The sequence below is a fragment of the Pelecanus crispus genome, chromosome 4 (assembly GCF_030463565.1).
Source record: "Pelecanus crispus isolate bPelCri1 chromosome 4, bPelCri1.pri, whole genome shotgun sequence".
Lineage (NCBI taxonomy): Eukaryota > Metazoa > Chordata > Aves > Pelecaniformes > Pelecanidae > Pelecanus > Pelecanus crispus.
In genome coordinates this window covers 31766467-31780978 of record NC_134646.1, presented here as the reverse complement: position 1 = coordinate 31780978, position 14512 = coordinate 31766467, and the positions used below count along the sequence as shown (strand labels likewise).

Here is a 14512-nt window from a genome sequence, read left to right as displayed (position 1 = left end):
AAGTTACTTTCTATTTTGGAACCAAAACCTATCTTGTGAAAGAGAAAACAATTATTTGTTTCAAGAGTTTTGTTCTAAAAGCACGATGTTACATGTTTTACTATCATAATTCAAAGAACATAGTAGAACTGAACTAGTTATATGTAGAAAAAGATCTGTGAGACAATGGATACAACTTCATCCATTTATGATTTTATAGGCTCAGATATTTTCAATTTAAGCCTTAATCAACAGCAAGCTAAACTAACAGAGAAGAATATGGGTATCTTAGCATATGCTTTGCAGCTTGGAATCTGTTTTTTAAAAAAAACTTGTCAAAAGAGTGAGTAAAGCACCTATGCGCTGGAGAAAAGTATTTTGAGAGATCGTATGCTTACATTTCTGCAAAGAAGTAGTAAATGCTTTATTTTTTATCTCACACCCACAGAAAAATAAGGGTATGTACTGTTAGATTTTTGGAACAATAGGTTAATTGTATTGTATAGGGAAATACAACAGAATACAATATTGGCCATCATTTTATATCAAGATATACAGATTTACACCTATTAAGAGCCGTCTCATAAATATTGTGCCTATCAAAAAAGCGTGATTATCCTAAGATCCTCAAATAGATGTCCATGAGAAAGGACTGCCTGAGAAAAAGCAAGCAAGAAATAGAGGTTTTCTTTTAAACCAAAGGCGTTCTGGGACATAATTATTGCAGTAACAAAAAAAAAAAATGTTATTGCTAGTCCAGACATGCTGCGTTTCAGATACAAGAGGCTATAGCAGACATAAATAACCCAGTTTTGACAGATGAGAAATCTGAAAATCTGCTGAGAACATTATTTTTGGCTCTGATATACTCAGTGTAAGAGGCTGAAAATGCCCACTAATCCCAGCCTTCAGCACCTGGCTCTGAAAAATGTCTGACATGTAATTGGAGTGTAAAGGCTAGCACATGCATTTGAAACATCTTTTTACATATACTTTTTGGGAGGCTAAGAGTATGGGTTTACAAGTTTGCGTGTAAAAATGGTAAAGCAAAATCACACCAGTAAAGATAAGCTTAAGTGACAGGGCAAGACCCCAATTTTGAAAGGGACTTAGAAATTTTGGAAAGCTCTTACAGTTCAAAGAAAAAGTTTAAAATAATGCACTTTCCCTTGAAGATGTGGTTGGCTAAGATGCCCTATTTTCTGTTTGTTGAGCTATGCTGATACCTGGTAACTCACAGAACCATCAGATGACACATGAAAATTTTAAATTCATATTTGAAACTGGAAATTTCACCGTTATCCTAAGGCTTCTTTGGCATGTCATTTTTCTCCCCATAATGAACACAGTTTCTTTATGCTATTTTGTTTTGCCACAAAACACATTTCAACTATATACTGTAGCCACGTTTTGTTGTTTTGAATATACTCACTGTGTTGTATCAGAGAAAATAATATTATGTTACAAACTTCCTGGGCAACTGCTAGCAAGCCTTTGCCATCACTTCCTGCTGTTTCAGCTTTATGGTGTTGAGATCATGAGCTCAGCCCTCCTACCTAAAGCTGCTGTTTAGGTTTTCTCTTGAAAGTCACCAGTGGGTTTTCTGAAATGCGTTGTTTCCTATTAGATGGCGTCACAGAGGAGGATGTGTTATCATCTGGAGTGCTTAAGAAAATGTTGGATTTCTGCAGAGACTGCAGATTTCTCACATTCCTTCAACAGTGATCAAACTTTCCATCCAATGCCCTGAATCTTCTGTAGGCACTTGTCTTCAAAGGCATCTAGTTTCCTGTCTTTAATGTTTTGGTGGATTTCCAGTTCTCACAACCATATGTTAACACAGAGGTTATATTTAGTTGGAAATTCTTCATTTTATTCTGTTCTTCTTAGCTGTGGCTTCCATATGTTGTTGAATTTAGTTAGTACTCATGCTCTTCCTATACTTGATGTTCCTTTTTCTGATCTTTGCTGGCCATAGAAGGTGGAACAATTACTCTACTGGAGCAGAAAAATCATGGAGAATTTAGAGATAAAGTTTTGTAATTGTTAAATTCAGGGCTCAACAACAACAAAAAAATCTGCTTCTCTGAAATTTTTAAATGTATTATTTTTGCTATTAATGCCTTTGATTTGTGAAGAAAAATTAGAGCTTTATCTATTTTTATCTATTTCCTTTTGGGCCATTTTTGACAGTTCAGCGTACATACTCATTTATTCATTGCACAGTCAAGTAAGTGGCTACCTGCTTAACTTTTAGCACATGAGAGTGCCATCTGATTTCGGTGAAATCTTGTACCTCTTCAGTACACACAGGATTAAGCAATAGTCATTTAATCTTTTGTTTCTGTGACCTTCTCATGCATTAGTATGAAAGGAAAAGATGTGCTACCCTCCCACCCCAAATGCAGAAAAAAAAAAAGTTGTAGAACCTTTTGTCCTAGCAGAGTTATTCTAAGGTATAAACATTACCTGAAATCGCTTTCATTTTTTCCCATTGGCTACACATTTTAAGCTTACTCCTTTCCCTTTCTGAAGCATGGAGAAAAAACTCCGCATTTTACAGCTTGCTCAAGAAAACCTGTCCTTAGACATCACCAAACTAACCTTTCTCTGTTTTGAAGAGACTGAGCAGAATAAGAGTAAAATGGGGTGATGATGATTTCATGTGGATTGTGACCAAGTAACAATGCTTTCCATGACTGTGAATGCTTGCACAGCATTATAGCTTAAACCAAACCAGCCCTATTCTGACCCTTACATGTAGGATTAACTTTTGACTACTGTCATTTTATATAAATAAAAAAGAGCACTCAGCATCCCGATGATTGAATACACATTACTAACAAGTAAGCTGTAACAACACAAGCCAGCACACAAGCACATCAAGGTAGCATATATGGCACAAGCAAGTGGGTAGACAGACAATGGTACCAATTGGATCAGTGGCCTGTTAAACCAACTGATAACTAGTAGAATTAAGTCCAACAACAAATAGCATTTCCCTGCTCTCTTATTCCTCTTTGATCTTTAGCATCTCCCTTTCTTCTTAGCAGCACTCTCTCTTCCAGGTGGATTTTTGATCTTCCTCAGGTCTGCCCTCCAATGATCCCTAGTATATGTCACCCACCCGTGATCTTAGAAGGAGAAGGTGGCCACCCAAGGATGTATACAGACACAGCAGATGTATGCCTGCATGTTAGTCCTGATATGTAAGTGTCCCAGCCTGAACATCTGAAAAAGCAACAGACTTTTATGGTGTATATCCATGAAAAGGAAATATGCAGATGAAAGTTAGAACATCCTCCTCCAAAAAGACAAAACCAAAACATTATTATTGCTAATTATCTACTGAAATCTATAGTTACCTGCTGAGATTAAAGTATTCTTTAGGAAGATGGTGGCCTTAGCCCATGACAAATATTTTACTACTTTATTATTCCTGGTTTGTCTTGGAAACTACAAAAACATTAAGAGTAGCATCAAGCTACCCATAGTACCTTGTACAACTCATTTTCTTTGCGTATTGGAGACAGGAACTGTTGTCTGTTTAGCAACTGCTAAATCTTAATCCACCTTCTTTGGACTTTAGTGGTGCAGGGATAATGTGTTTAACATCTGCTCAAACCAAGGGAGGGAAAGGGAATAGAAATGAAAAAGGAAGAAATGAAACTAACTGGATGAGTAACAAGGAACAAAGTAGTGCCTAAGATTTTTTAGAGGAAGGAGAGAAATGGGGGAAGGGAGGAACAGATTTAAAGGTAGAATTTTTGAAAGAAAACAACCAGCTGAATTGCAGGTACCTAAGTGGTGATGGATGCCATATCTTCATAATTCCCATTGCCTTCTACAACAGCTGCTTACGCTCAGAATCTCTATTGATTTAGCTCGGTATGTTACTGCAGCAAGCATGTTTAGAGTACAGAGTAAAATTAGTAAAAGGGATATAAAGAAAAGTCCTGTTTCTGCCAACATTTACATATATTCTTACTTGCAAGGACATAGGTTCTTACATTCTGGTAGTCCCACCAAGCTCAAGAGATATATTTGTATGTATAAAGGTATATACACGGCAAAGCATTTGCATATTCAGAGCCAAAATATATACAGCCTCTTTTAGCAATTCCTTTGTTTTGGGTCACCATCAGTCTTGATTCTTATATGACAGTAGGTGTCTAGGAAAGTGTTCTTCCTTCAAAGGTATATTTCCAGTTTATTTGTTAGTACAGTGTCTTTGCTGAGTGTCATATAAACCTGTTTTTCTTGATGGGGAGCATAAAGCTATAAAATTAAAGGAAAAAGCATGACATAAGAATTTAGCTTTTGCCACTGAATTATGTTTTACAACATCTGTATTAGTAGAAATTAATATAACATTTAACATAATTGGGAATATTTTGCATAACCAAAAATCATTTTGATTGGCTTGTATGCATAAAATCAAGTCTTATGCTCACTTAAATGGTGATAGTGGATTACAGAGAAAAAATTTTTGACAGGTGCACTTTCATATAGAGAGAGAGTTTTGGTGAGAAAATGAAGATAGTACATAAGACCCTGAGGAAGGTTTTGTATTCTGCTGCTGGGGAAGGCTTAGGCCTCACACTAGCGAGGATGGAAACCATCTTAGTACAGTTTCTATTGGCTAAAACGTTCCTTTGCTACAATACCTTACACCACGTCCCTCAGAAAGCAGCATTACCAACAAAACAGACTTTTATTGTAGCTTTTGGCAGTATAGCTGCATCAGCAGTAAGGGTTTGCTGGTAGGAAGCTGTCAAACCAAATCCCTGCATCTTAGACCACTCGTACAAGCAAGAATTTCTAGTCTGCCTCTGATGCAGTAATCCCTTGTAGCGGAGCCAGAGGTTCAAATTGAATTGGGCCAGCTCAGCCAATTGAGCTCATTGCAGTCTATTAAGTTTACCTGAGAAGATTTCTAGTCAAATGCCTTTTTGAGTGTTGGGGACCCTGATGGATATTATGTAAGAGGGAGTTTTGGCTCAAATAGCTGAGTTATAAAGCATTCCTTCTTTTTGACGAAGAAGGATGTTTGTTGCATCTTAGCTTGTGAAGCCGTTGCCCTTTCATGGCACTGTATACACACAATCCAGAAATGTTTCATTAAAAGTGCTGTATATAATATATTATTACAGTATACCTGTTTAATTGGAACATACTAAATCAAGGTGACTGCTTTTTATTGGACTGTCTCCCAGTAAACTAGCATACCCTAATGATACTGAATGGTAATCACTGCTGCTTAGTGGGATTATATTTTACATAAATTCCTCTTAATAGTGATGTATTTAGTTAGTGCCGGATAGTTAAATGATGTTTATCCAAGTGTTAAATTCCAAATGCTATTCATTGAATACACAATGTGTCAAATAAAGATTAAATATTATATATATTTTCTTCGCAGAAGGCATCAGTGAATAGGAGTTCCAGATAATAGAATTGACAAATTTCTTCTTAGATTGCATTTTTGAAATGCAATACAGAAGCAAAGGAAAAGGCCTGCCTTTTGAAATGCAATATAGAAGCAATGAAAAGGCCTGCTTTTTACAAAAAATTATATTTAGAGATCATATAATTCACAATCTCAGGTCTGAAATTTCATTCTTAGTTTTGTCCCAGTCCCTTATGACTTACAAACATGATCTTTTTTAGATTAGCTTTTCCTTAAGCTACTTCGGTGGCAAAACTTTTTAAAAACATCAGTAGCTAAAAAATGCCTTTGTATGTAGACGTACTTTTCCAGTAAGCACTGGGCAGAATTTTACAGCAGGCATTTGAGAGCACTCTTAAGAGGTTGCTTAAAAGGAATATGAAACATTCCCTGCAGATATAATGCTCAGCTTTCAAATCTGATTTGATTTTTAAACTAAATCAAATTTGCAAAAAGGATTTTACACTATGGGCCTAGTATTTCTGTTACACAGATTGAAAAACTAAAGCATGAGGATACTTAAGGCTTTACTCAGTGTCCTGTAATAAGTCCAGTTAGTACAAGTAACAGAGGAGGCAGATTAAAATGTCCACACAGGCTGAGTATAAACATGAAGGTGCTAGTGGATGACATTTGTACTAAGATGCCAGACAACGAACTTGACAGCTGAGGCACTAATATCAAACTCTTTCAGCAACTGTGCTACCGCAGTGGTTACCTTCTGCAGAGGGTGAGTCAGAAAGGGGGAGCGGGGGAACTAACTGCTCAGATAAATCCACCAATCCATGCATCAGGGCTCTAAACTAGATCCATTTCAGGAACTCAGGGGTTCTGAGCTGCCTAACTTTAATATTCTGCCTTGTGCTGTGACATATCTGTGGAAGTAGTGATGTGCATATTTCTTCATTGAAGGCAAAGCTGGCATGTATTTTTATTAAATTACTTCATTGGTACCTGCAACAGGATATTCAAGGGGTGGGTCTCATCCTGAAATTCACTTTTATTCTTGGATATAGCTTTTGGAGAATTTAATTAGTGGCAATCATGCAGCTAGTTGGTTGATGAATCTGTCTCTCCATCTGTCCTTCCTTCCTTGTTAGAGCTGAGATTTTAATTACAAACATCTGTGCACCATCTCTGTTTCTTCATTAGAAGTAGGAATTGAAGTTGCCCTGCTGCTGGCAGAGGTACAACAGAGCAAACACCATGATGGAAATGTTCTCACAGCTAAGGGAGAATCCTCCCTCCCTGCCATCTAGGGGTCTAGTTTGAAGGATAGGTGAGCAAGCAGATTGTATTTGTAGGGATTTCCCAATGCGAGGAGGAGCGTGCCAAAAGGAGGTTATATTTATACATTTATTTCTATATAAAAATTATTATTAGAGGATTTTTTTCCCTGTAAAAACAACTCTTGATAATTGGAACAGTCTTTTTGACTAAGGTATGCTAAGCAAAAGCTTCCTTATCAGTGGTGCCTTCTTTGTTGCATGAGAGCACATCGTTTGTTTCACTGAGGTTCTTTACAACCCTCTTTTTCTGCTCTTCTGGTCAGACTAAAATCTCCATTTTGTGGTTTGGAAAATACAGTAGGAGGCTATGGGGGGAGAGAGAGAGACAATGCTTCTTGAGGGAGGCCATATATGGAGAGAGCATCAATACCTGCTCTTGGTCACATGAACCTTTTTTACTGGGGTGGTTAGGAGGTTGTGCCAGTTAGAAAGATATCTCTTGCTCCCTTCATTCTCCTCTCTTCTGCTTTCTGAAAGAGCAGATGGAAGGTTCCTTTCATGATATACGTGGCTTATCATTATTTATTCATGTGTTCATCTTTCTGATGAGAGTACATGTAGGAGGAACATTATAAAGCCAAGGTAATTTTCTGCAGTAGTTTCAGGAGGTTTATAAAACATCTTTGCAGCTAGAGCTAGAAATACATACATTTTTCAGAAGAGTACATTGCAAACATGGTTGGCTTAATAAAGAGGATGCTCACGAAGCTGCTAATTTACAATTCTGTGGCGTGCCTCATTTCTCTTGTAAAGCTCCATAACATGGGAGTTATTGCAGTGCTAGCCTTCACTACTGTTGGGTTACATCTAATAGTGTAACTTAAACTCATTGTTCATAGAGAACGGGAACAGTGAACCTACAGTTTTCTTCTGCTAGCAAGGGCAAAGTAGTAGCACTTCTGACAGATATGCCTTGCCTTGCCCTTCCCTTCCCCCTCCCTGCCTCTTCTTTCACTTGAAGGTGGACAAAATGATGCAGAGAGGAGGAAAGAGTGACTAGAGAGGAGTGAAATTTCACAGGAAATAGAGCTGAGAGGGGAGGGAGTGTAGAAATTAATTTGAGACACTCATTGGATTTTTTTTTTCCCCTATAGTGATTTCTGCTACTTAATTAAGGAGTCTGATAGCCACAGTGCTCAGCTCTCCAGCTCTGATCTATGGCATTAAAGAATTTCCTGCCCATACCCTTTATTATTCTGACTCCAGGCACTGCAAAAGCCGTGAAAAGCAAGGATATTGACATTTTAATCACCCAGCTATGACATTAATAAGATTTTGGCACTATGTGATCTAACATACCCTTTGTCTTGATATCTAGTGATATAAAGAGACATCTAAAGCTGCAGGTTTAACCTTAGAGTTTTTTCCCCCAATTATGCTGCCGTTACACATCACTGTATTATATTGTGCGCAAAGGGCTGTTTCTAAAGCAGCAGTATTACAGTCCTACAGTTTCTTTGCTTTAAGATAGGGAGCAGCGGGTGCTCTACGGGTGGGTTGGTGCATGCAGACTGAAAATCAAGCTTTAAAAGAACGCATTTGAAATCTGGACATCACATATAGCAAAAGGATTTTGAGGTGTGGCACCCTAACGTCAGGCTACCTAGATTGTTAGGTTTCCTTAACAGATGAATTGAATAGATTTGAAAGGGGATGCAATTCTGCTAAAGGAGTTAAAATGGTAAGCATAAGCCAACTTTTTAGCATGCGATTAATGTTGGCTATAATTTCCTTTTTCTCCATTATAGAAAGCATGGAAGGAGATTATGTGGTGGAGATTTTGCCTAGATCTTTCTTGCTCCTGGAGAAACTCTTGGTTTTACTTGCTCCAACTACAACTGACAACACACTGAAATAGCCATTCAAAAGATCACAACTGAAATAAGTTTTCAAAATAATTTAGCTTCTAATAATTTACTAGGAAGCCCAGAATGAAACTAGCATGCAGCAGATTCATATCCTTAACAAATAATACCTCATGTTACATGAAGCTGATCAAAAAGAGACAGAGGTGCATGGGCCTTAATGGATGGGCAGTCTAAATCCATGCTTCCTAAAGCCCCTGGTCTAACAAACATGCCACTCTCTAGTTGCAAGTGGAAAAAACAAAGGAGAAGAAAAGCTTGGCTTGATTTAGGGCAGTTATTTGCTTTTCAGTGCTGTCTGCAGCTGCAGTCCCCTCCTACCACAGTTATACCTTCAGTGCATCCTGCAGAACAGGGTCTCGAACTGTACACATATATGTGCAGAGTTACACACAAGACTCTTAGCTCATGTTTGGCAAGTAGTAATTGTCCCATTTGGGCACTTCTAAGAAACAGCCAAACTGTGTATTTACCTACAGCTGTGCTGAAATCATCTTCAAAACCTCCGACTTGGTATTTTCTTCTGCAGCCATATAGAAGCCACACCTACTACCTGAACTGAGTGTACAGTTGACTCCTCAGACAAGTGAAGGGTGGCTGAAGATCTTTGGACTTCCCAGTTTCCACATGGCAGCCCTGTGCATCATTTGCCTGTTAAGCCCTCCTCCTTTAAAAGAATATAAAAAATACTTAGCAAAAATACTAGATTTAACAAGGCAATTTTAGGTTCATATATAAGACATCTTGTTCCAAGTAAAATACCGTTCCTTGTGTAAGCATTTCAAAAGCCCACCAAAAAGATTGATTTTCTATAACTAAAATACCTGCCAATTACATATGGCTTAAGAAATTAATTTGTATATTTCAGCACATTCTTTTTTTTCCCCCACTTTCTTTACTAGAATTTTAATGTGATGAACACAGGGTGCCTGAAAAAATGGATTTATTCTGCAGTTACAGAACAGGACAATTTAGAATAATGTGCATGAGGATGTAACTAATTTTATTGGCACATTTCCTTAGGATGCCTTATATGGAGGATGTACTGTAAACTACCTGCAAGGATTTAATGCCATACTGTTGTATCTCTATTTTGACACTTGATTTATTTGTATATTACACCACGTGTAAATTGTAAACGTTCTGCAGAGGAAGAGCAGGGCTTTGGTAGACTTGCAGTAGACAAGCTGAAGTGCCCCATGGCATTTTTTACACCTGTCATGGTTTAGCCCCAGCCAGCAACTAAGCACCACGCAGCCGCTCACTCGCTCCCCCTGCCCCAGTGGGATGGGGAAGAGAATCGGAGGAGTAAGAGTGAGGAAAACTCCTGGGTTGAGATAAGAACAATTTAATAATTGAAATAAAGTAAAATAGTAATGATAATAATAACAATAAATAATAATAGTAATAATAATATACAAAGCAAGTGATGCAAAATGCAATTGCTCACCACCCACCGACTGATACCCAGACAGTTCCCGAGCAGCAATCGCTGCTCCCCGGCCAACCCCCACCCAGTTTCTATACTGAGCATGACGTCATATGGTATGGAATAGCCCTTTGGTCAGTTTGGATCAACTATTCTGGCTGTGCCCCCTCCCAGTTTCTTGTGCACCTGGCAGAGCATGGGAAGCTGAAAAGTCCTTGACTAGCATAAGCAGTCCTTAGCAACAACTAAACCATCGGTGTGTTACCAATGTTCTTCTCCTACTAAATCCAAAACACAGCACTATGCCTGCTACTAGGAAGAAAATTAACTCTATCCCAGCTGAAACCAGGACAACACCCAAGGCGATTACTGGCAAAAATGCCTCAGAGCACACTGTGGGCTGCATAGTTAGTAGCTGTTCTTCTGCCTGATGCCAGAGTACTGTGCTTTTCCCCACAAAAAATTATGCTTGAACACTCACTCAGGATAGAGTAGAGGTAGGGGGGTCCGTGCCCAGTGATAAGAGAGGTACGCTCGCTGCTGGTCAAATTAATCAGTCTTCCCTCTTTTGTGACTAGCAAAAGTTTGACAGTGGTACGCAGCCTGAGTAACAAGAAGCAGTGGGATGTTGGTTTGAAGGGGAGAGTATATGGAGGTGTGCCTCCTGTACTGCTTAAGAGTAAGAAAAAGGTCAATGGTCTGTTTTCATCTACGTGATCCCAGCTAGCCGATTTCCCAATTTCCGACGGGTCTGTTAAACACTGTGCTTTTATTGGTGCTCCCTTGCTTATCTTAAGAAAATAAATCAGTGCATATCTGCTACACACAACTGGCCTGGAGAAGCATTTAATTTTATTTTCCCACTTCTTGCAGGATATATTTTGTTCTATTTATGCAATTTATGCTTTGCACAGTAATGAGTCCATCAAACTACAGATCATAAAAATAAGACTGGATACTGTATATCTCAGCAGCATGGCAGGAGAAAATGCATTAACATCTCCTGCCTACTAATACAGGCTCACAGATATCTACATTTTCAATTTGGAATTCTGTACTTTCAGTTTTGAACTTAAGGGAGAAGGAGGATCTCTTCTTTAATAGACAGCTAAGATGTCTGGACCAGTCTTTAGTCCTGATATGTTTTTCTCTGAATTCAAACTTTTCTTTCATCTGTATATATCCATGGGACACTATATCTACTAAGTGTATGCTATATGTCAGGACTTACAAAAGCTTCCAAATAAGCCATAAGCTCCTTTACATTGTATCTTCTGAGAGGGTTTCTCAGTGCATGTCAAAAATTGCAGTTAAACTACATTGCAAACAGGTTAATAATCATTAGCACTTACATTATGCATGATATGTTGAAATTAATCAATCTTAATTCTATACCTAATCTGTTTGTATCAGATGTCATCGGTGACATATTGCAGATGAGTAGTCCTAGCCAAAGACCACCATCTCAAGATGGAGTTCAATACAGAAATAGAGAGGCATAACTGCAATCCAGACTTGAAGTTCTCTCCTTTTAGGCCATTTTCTGTCACCTAGACATCAGTGGCTCCCAGCCTCTGAAGCATATACATGCTGTATGTGAGCCACAAAAACCATGTAAGTCACCTCTGCCAGGCTTGTGCTGGCTTCTGTTCAGGGTCAGCTCGAGTGGATCTCTCCTGTGCTCGGAGGCAGCAGGGGTTGCCCTGGAGCTGCCACAAGGCAAAAATCAATTGCAGCCCTGAGAATGGGGAAGGGGAGGAGCAGGAGGAGAGAGGAGGTGGTGAGCCCAGTGACATGGCATTACCATTTCACAGGTGAAACACAGCTAAATAGTAGATGCAAACTGCTGCTCTAGAATACTAGCTAGTCATGGTGCACAAAATACTCATTTACTTGTTTAGGGAGAAAACAGAGAACATTGTCTTGGAAAAAGTATTGGATTAGTTTAAGGCTCCTCCTTTGCTGTTCAAGAATGTATAATATCCCTCCCTTTTCTCCCAGATTTGAAAGATGCTATATAAAACCAAAATCTGTTGATGACTACTATTGCTGCCCAAGCTGACTGTCTTGATAGCTCTTACACCAGAGTAAGGGTGCTTCTAAGAAACTGCAGAAAGTGGTGCTCAGAGGCCTGTCTTCTCAACTCTGATATGTCTACATCTGTTTCTCACCGTTACTGGCAAGCTCTAGCAATTTTTTTTATTTTAACTTGCACTTACAGTAAGGCTTTTATTTTAAGTGATGTGAGGGGGTTTGTGCATGTTGTAGTGTTTAAAAATGCCCCTGTGAGACAGGGTTGTCGAACAGACTTGCATTCAGATGGATTTGTTTTGCTTTGCGAAAGTCATCAAATAGAGCATCTCACAGCCATCTTTGGAGAATACAAGTCACTTCCATTATGAATGGCTTAAGGAGTCATGCTGCTTTCTGAAGTGATAGCTGCCATCTAATCATATGTCACGCTAATATTCATCTCAAATATGCCATTCTTTGAATGCATTAGCAAAATATGTTTTAACATCTAGTACCTTATCTTTAATTGCAGTTGAATCGGTGTTAATTTTCAGTTTGTTACAGAGCTGTTGGCCAGCAATGCTAGGTGGGGCCCTGTTGTGGAGGAGCTGCACAATTCCTCTCTACTACAGGCAGAAAGAAGAAAAGTTTTATCCCGAATCTTTGATCTCTACTACAAGAAACTCAGTGTTATTTTTCCCTTTCCCTTCTACTGAGACTATACTGGAGCTACTGGAGCTTAGCAGAGTAACATAGAAGATATTCAAGCTGAGTGTAAGAGGAGTCTAGACCAGGATCTGCTTAGCTCTCCCTCTTCTCCAGTTTCCAACTCCTACGCTGCATTAAGCTGTGCCCTTAGCTGTAAGGACTTCCCCTCATCATTCCTTGAACGTTTCCAATAATTCGTCACTTCAGGGTACCGGTCCTTGATTTTTACATGGTATTTTAGGATGCTGCGTATCACTCCATGACCTTTAGTCTTTCTACCAGTCTCTCCAGTAGTTTCCCTATGTATGCATGAGTATGTATCTGTATTTACTTACATAACACAGAGTCACCTTGTAAAGATCAATTGATTAGCAATGGCAAAATATTAAGTTCTGTGAACACATTATATAAAATAAATATGATCACTGAAATAGCAGTTGGCTTCTTATATAGAAAAATAAGTACTTACCTTTGAGTAATTACCTTTGAGAAGACTTAACTTCCCTTCTGCTTTTCTTTCTTTTCTTCCTCAAAGCAAGCTGATGCACAAGTCATTTTTGTGTGATGTATTTTTCAGATACGGAGACAAGTGAAAAAATCCAGAAAAGTGGAGTTCTTCAGGTGTTTGCGAGTCTGTTGATGCCACAATCTTCCTGCACAGCCAAAGTAGCTAACATCATAGCAGAAGTAGCCAGAAATGGTGAGGTTTTCTACAAGAACTTTTCTGCTGGAACATCTTCAGTTTTTCACCTCACTTGTCAGTATGTTTTACTTCATTTATGTTTTCATTTTTGTAGATTAGACACCTTTCATATCCCTCCCTTTCACTCTTTTTGCTTTTGTTTTGACAAATTTTCTTTCTCTACTTTTTAATACAATCAAAACAGCATTTGGCTGCTGGAATTTTTTTAGTCCTAACTTTCATGCTGTATAGTTTTTAAGACAATCAATAGTATAATATCTTGAACAGAAGTAGCACGCCACTAGCTTTATGAAATGCATGTAGAAAAAAAAGATGTGCATCATTTGTACATCCAGTTACACACAGTGCATGTAGTTACAACAGTCGTATGTATGCAGGTGGTTAAGGGATAGTAGATTGTTTCTTTGGTCTGAGATTTGTGATAACTTTATTACCATTATGAGGCCTTTGATACCACACCAAAACCAGTTACTCCTGCCTAAAGAGCATTATATGTGTTAGAGTAAGAGCCCAAGATCCCAAATGAGAATCAGGATTCCATTTTGGTATGTAATATATACATACAGTCACATAATGTAGGAGATAATATAAAATTATTTACATTTTTTTTCTTTAGAAAGAATTATCTTAAAGCTCACCCAGTACCCTGCATACCTTGAGCTCAAAAAAATGGCCTCATATCTGCAGACAGGCACTGCTGGTAGACCCTGTGATGAGGGTAGAGGAGGTCTGTGGATGACTTTTCTCACTCCTTAACTTGCTGCTCTCCCAGCCAAAGAGGCACAGATTGCATTTTGCACTTTCCTTCCCCAGAGGTCAGGCAGAGAAAAGTAGGATGGCTCTTAACTGCTGTCCACATGCAGGCCTGTCAGCTGTATCTCTGTCCCCTGTAAACTCTCATGGTGATGCCTCTTCAGAGAAGGGGCTACATTATTGCTGACTATTTCTACATTCCCTTTCCACCTTTTCTTTGGAATCGCAATACTATAGCTTCTTACTGATAGCCCCTGAGTGATCTCCTCCACCCAGTTCACTCATTTTGAGACAATGATATATAGAGATATTCAGAAACAACAA

General features: G+C 38.6%; 1 protein-coding gene across 1 annotated transcript in view; it reads left to right on the top strand.

Annotated features, from left to right (window-relative positions):
- RAP1GDS1 (Rap1 GTPase-GDP dissociation stimulator 1) overlaps positions 1-14512 on the top strand; it is a 70307-nt gene that overhangs the window by 9292 nt on the left and 46503 nt on the right. Inside the window, 1 exon segment of the mRNA XM_075709463.1 lies at positions 13310-13432. Within this exon segment, the coding sequence (XP_075565578.1) occupies positions 13310-13432 (123 nt within the window).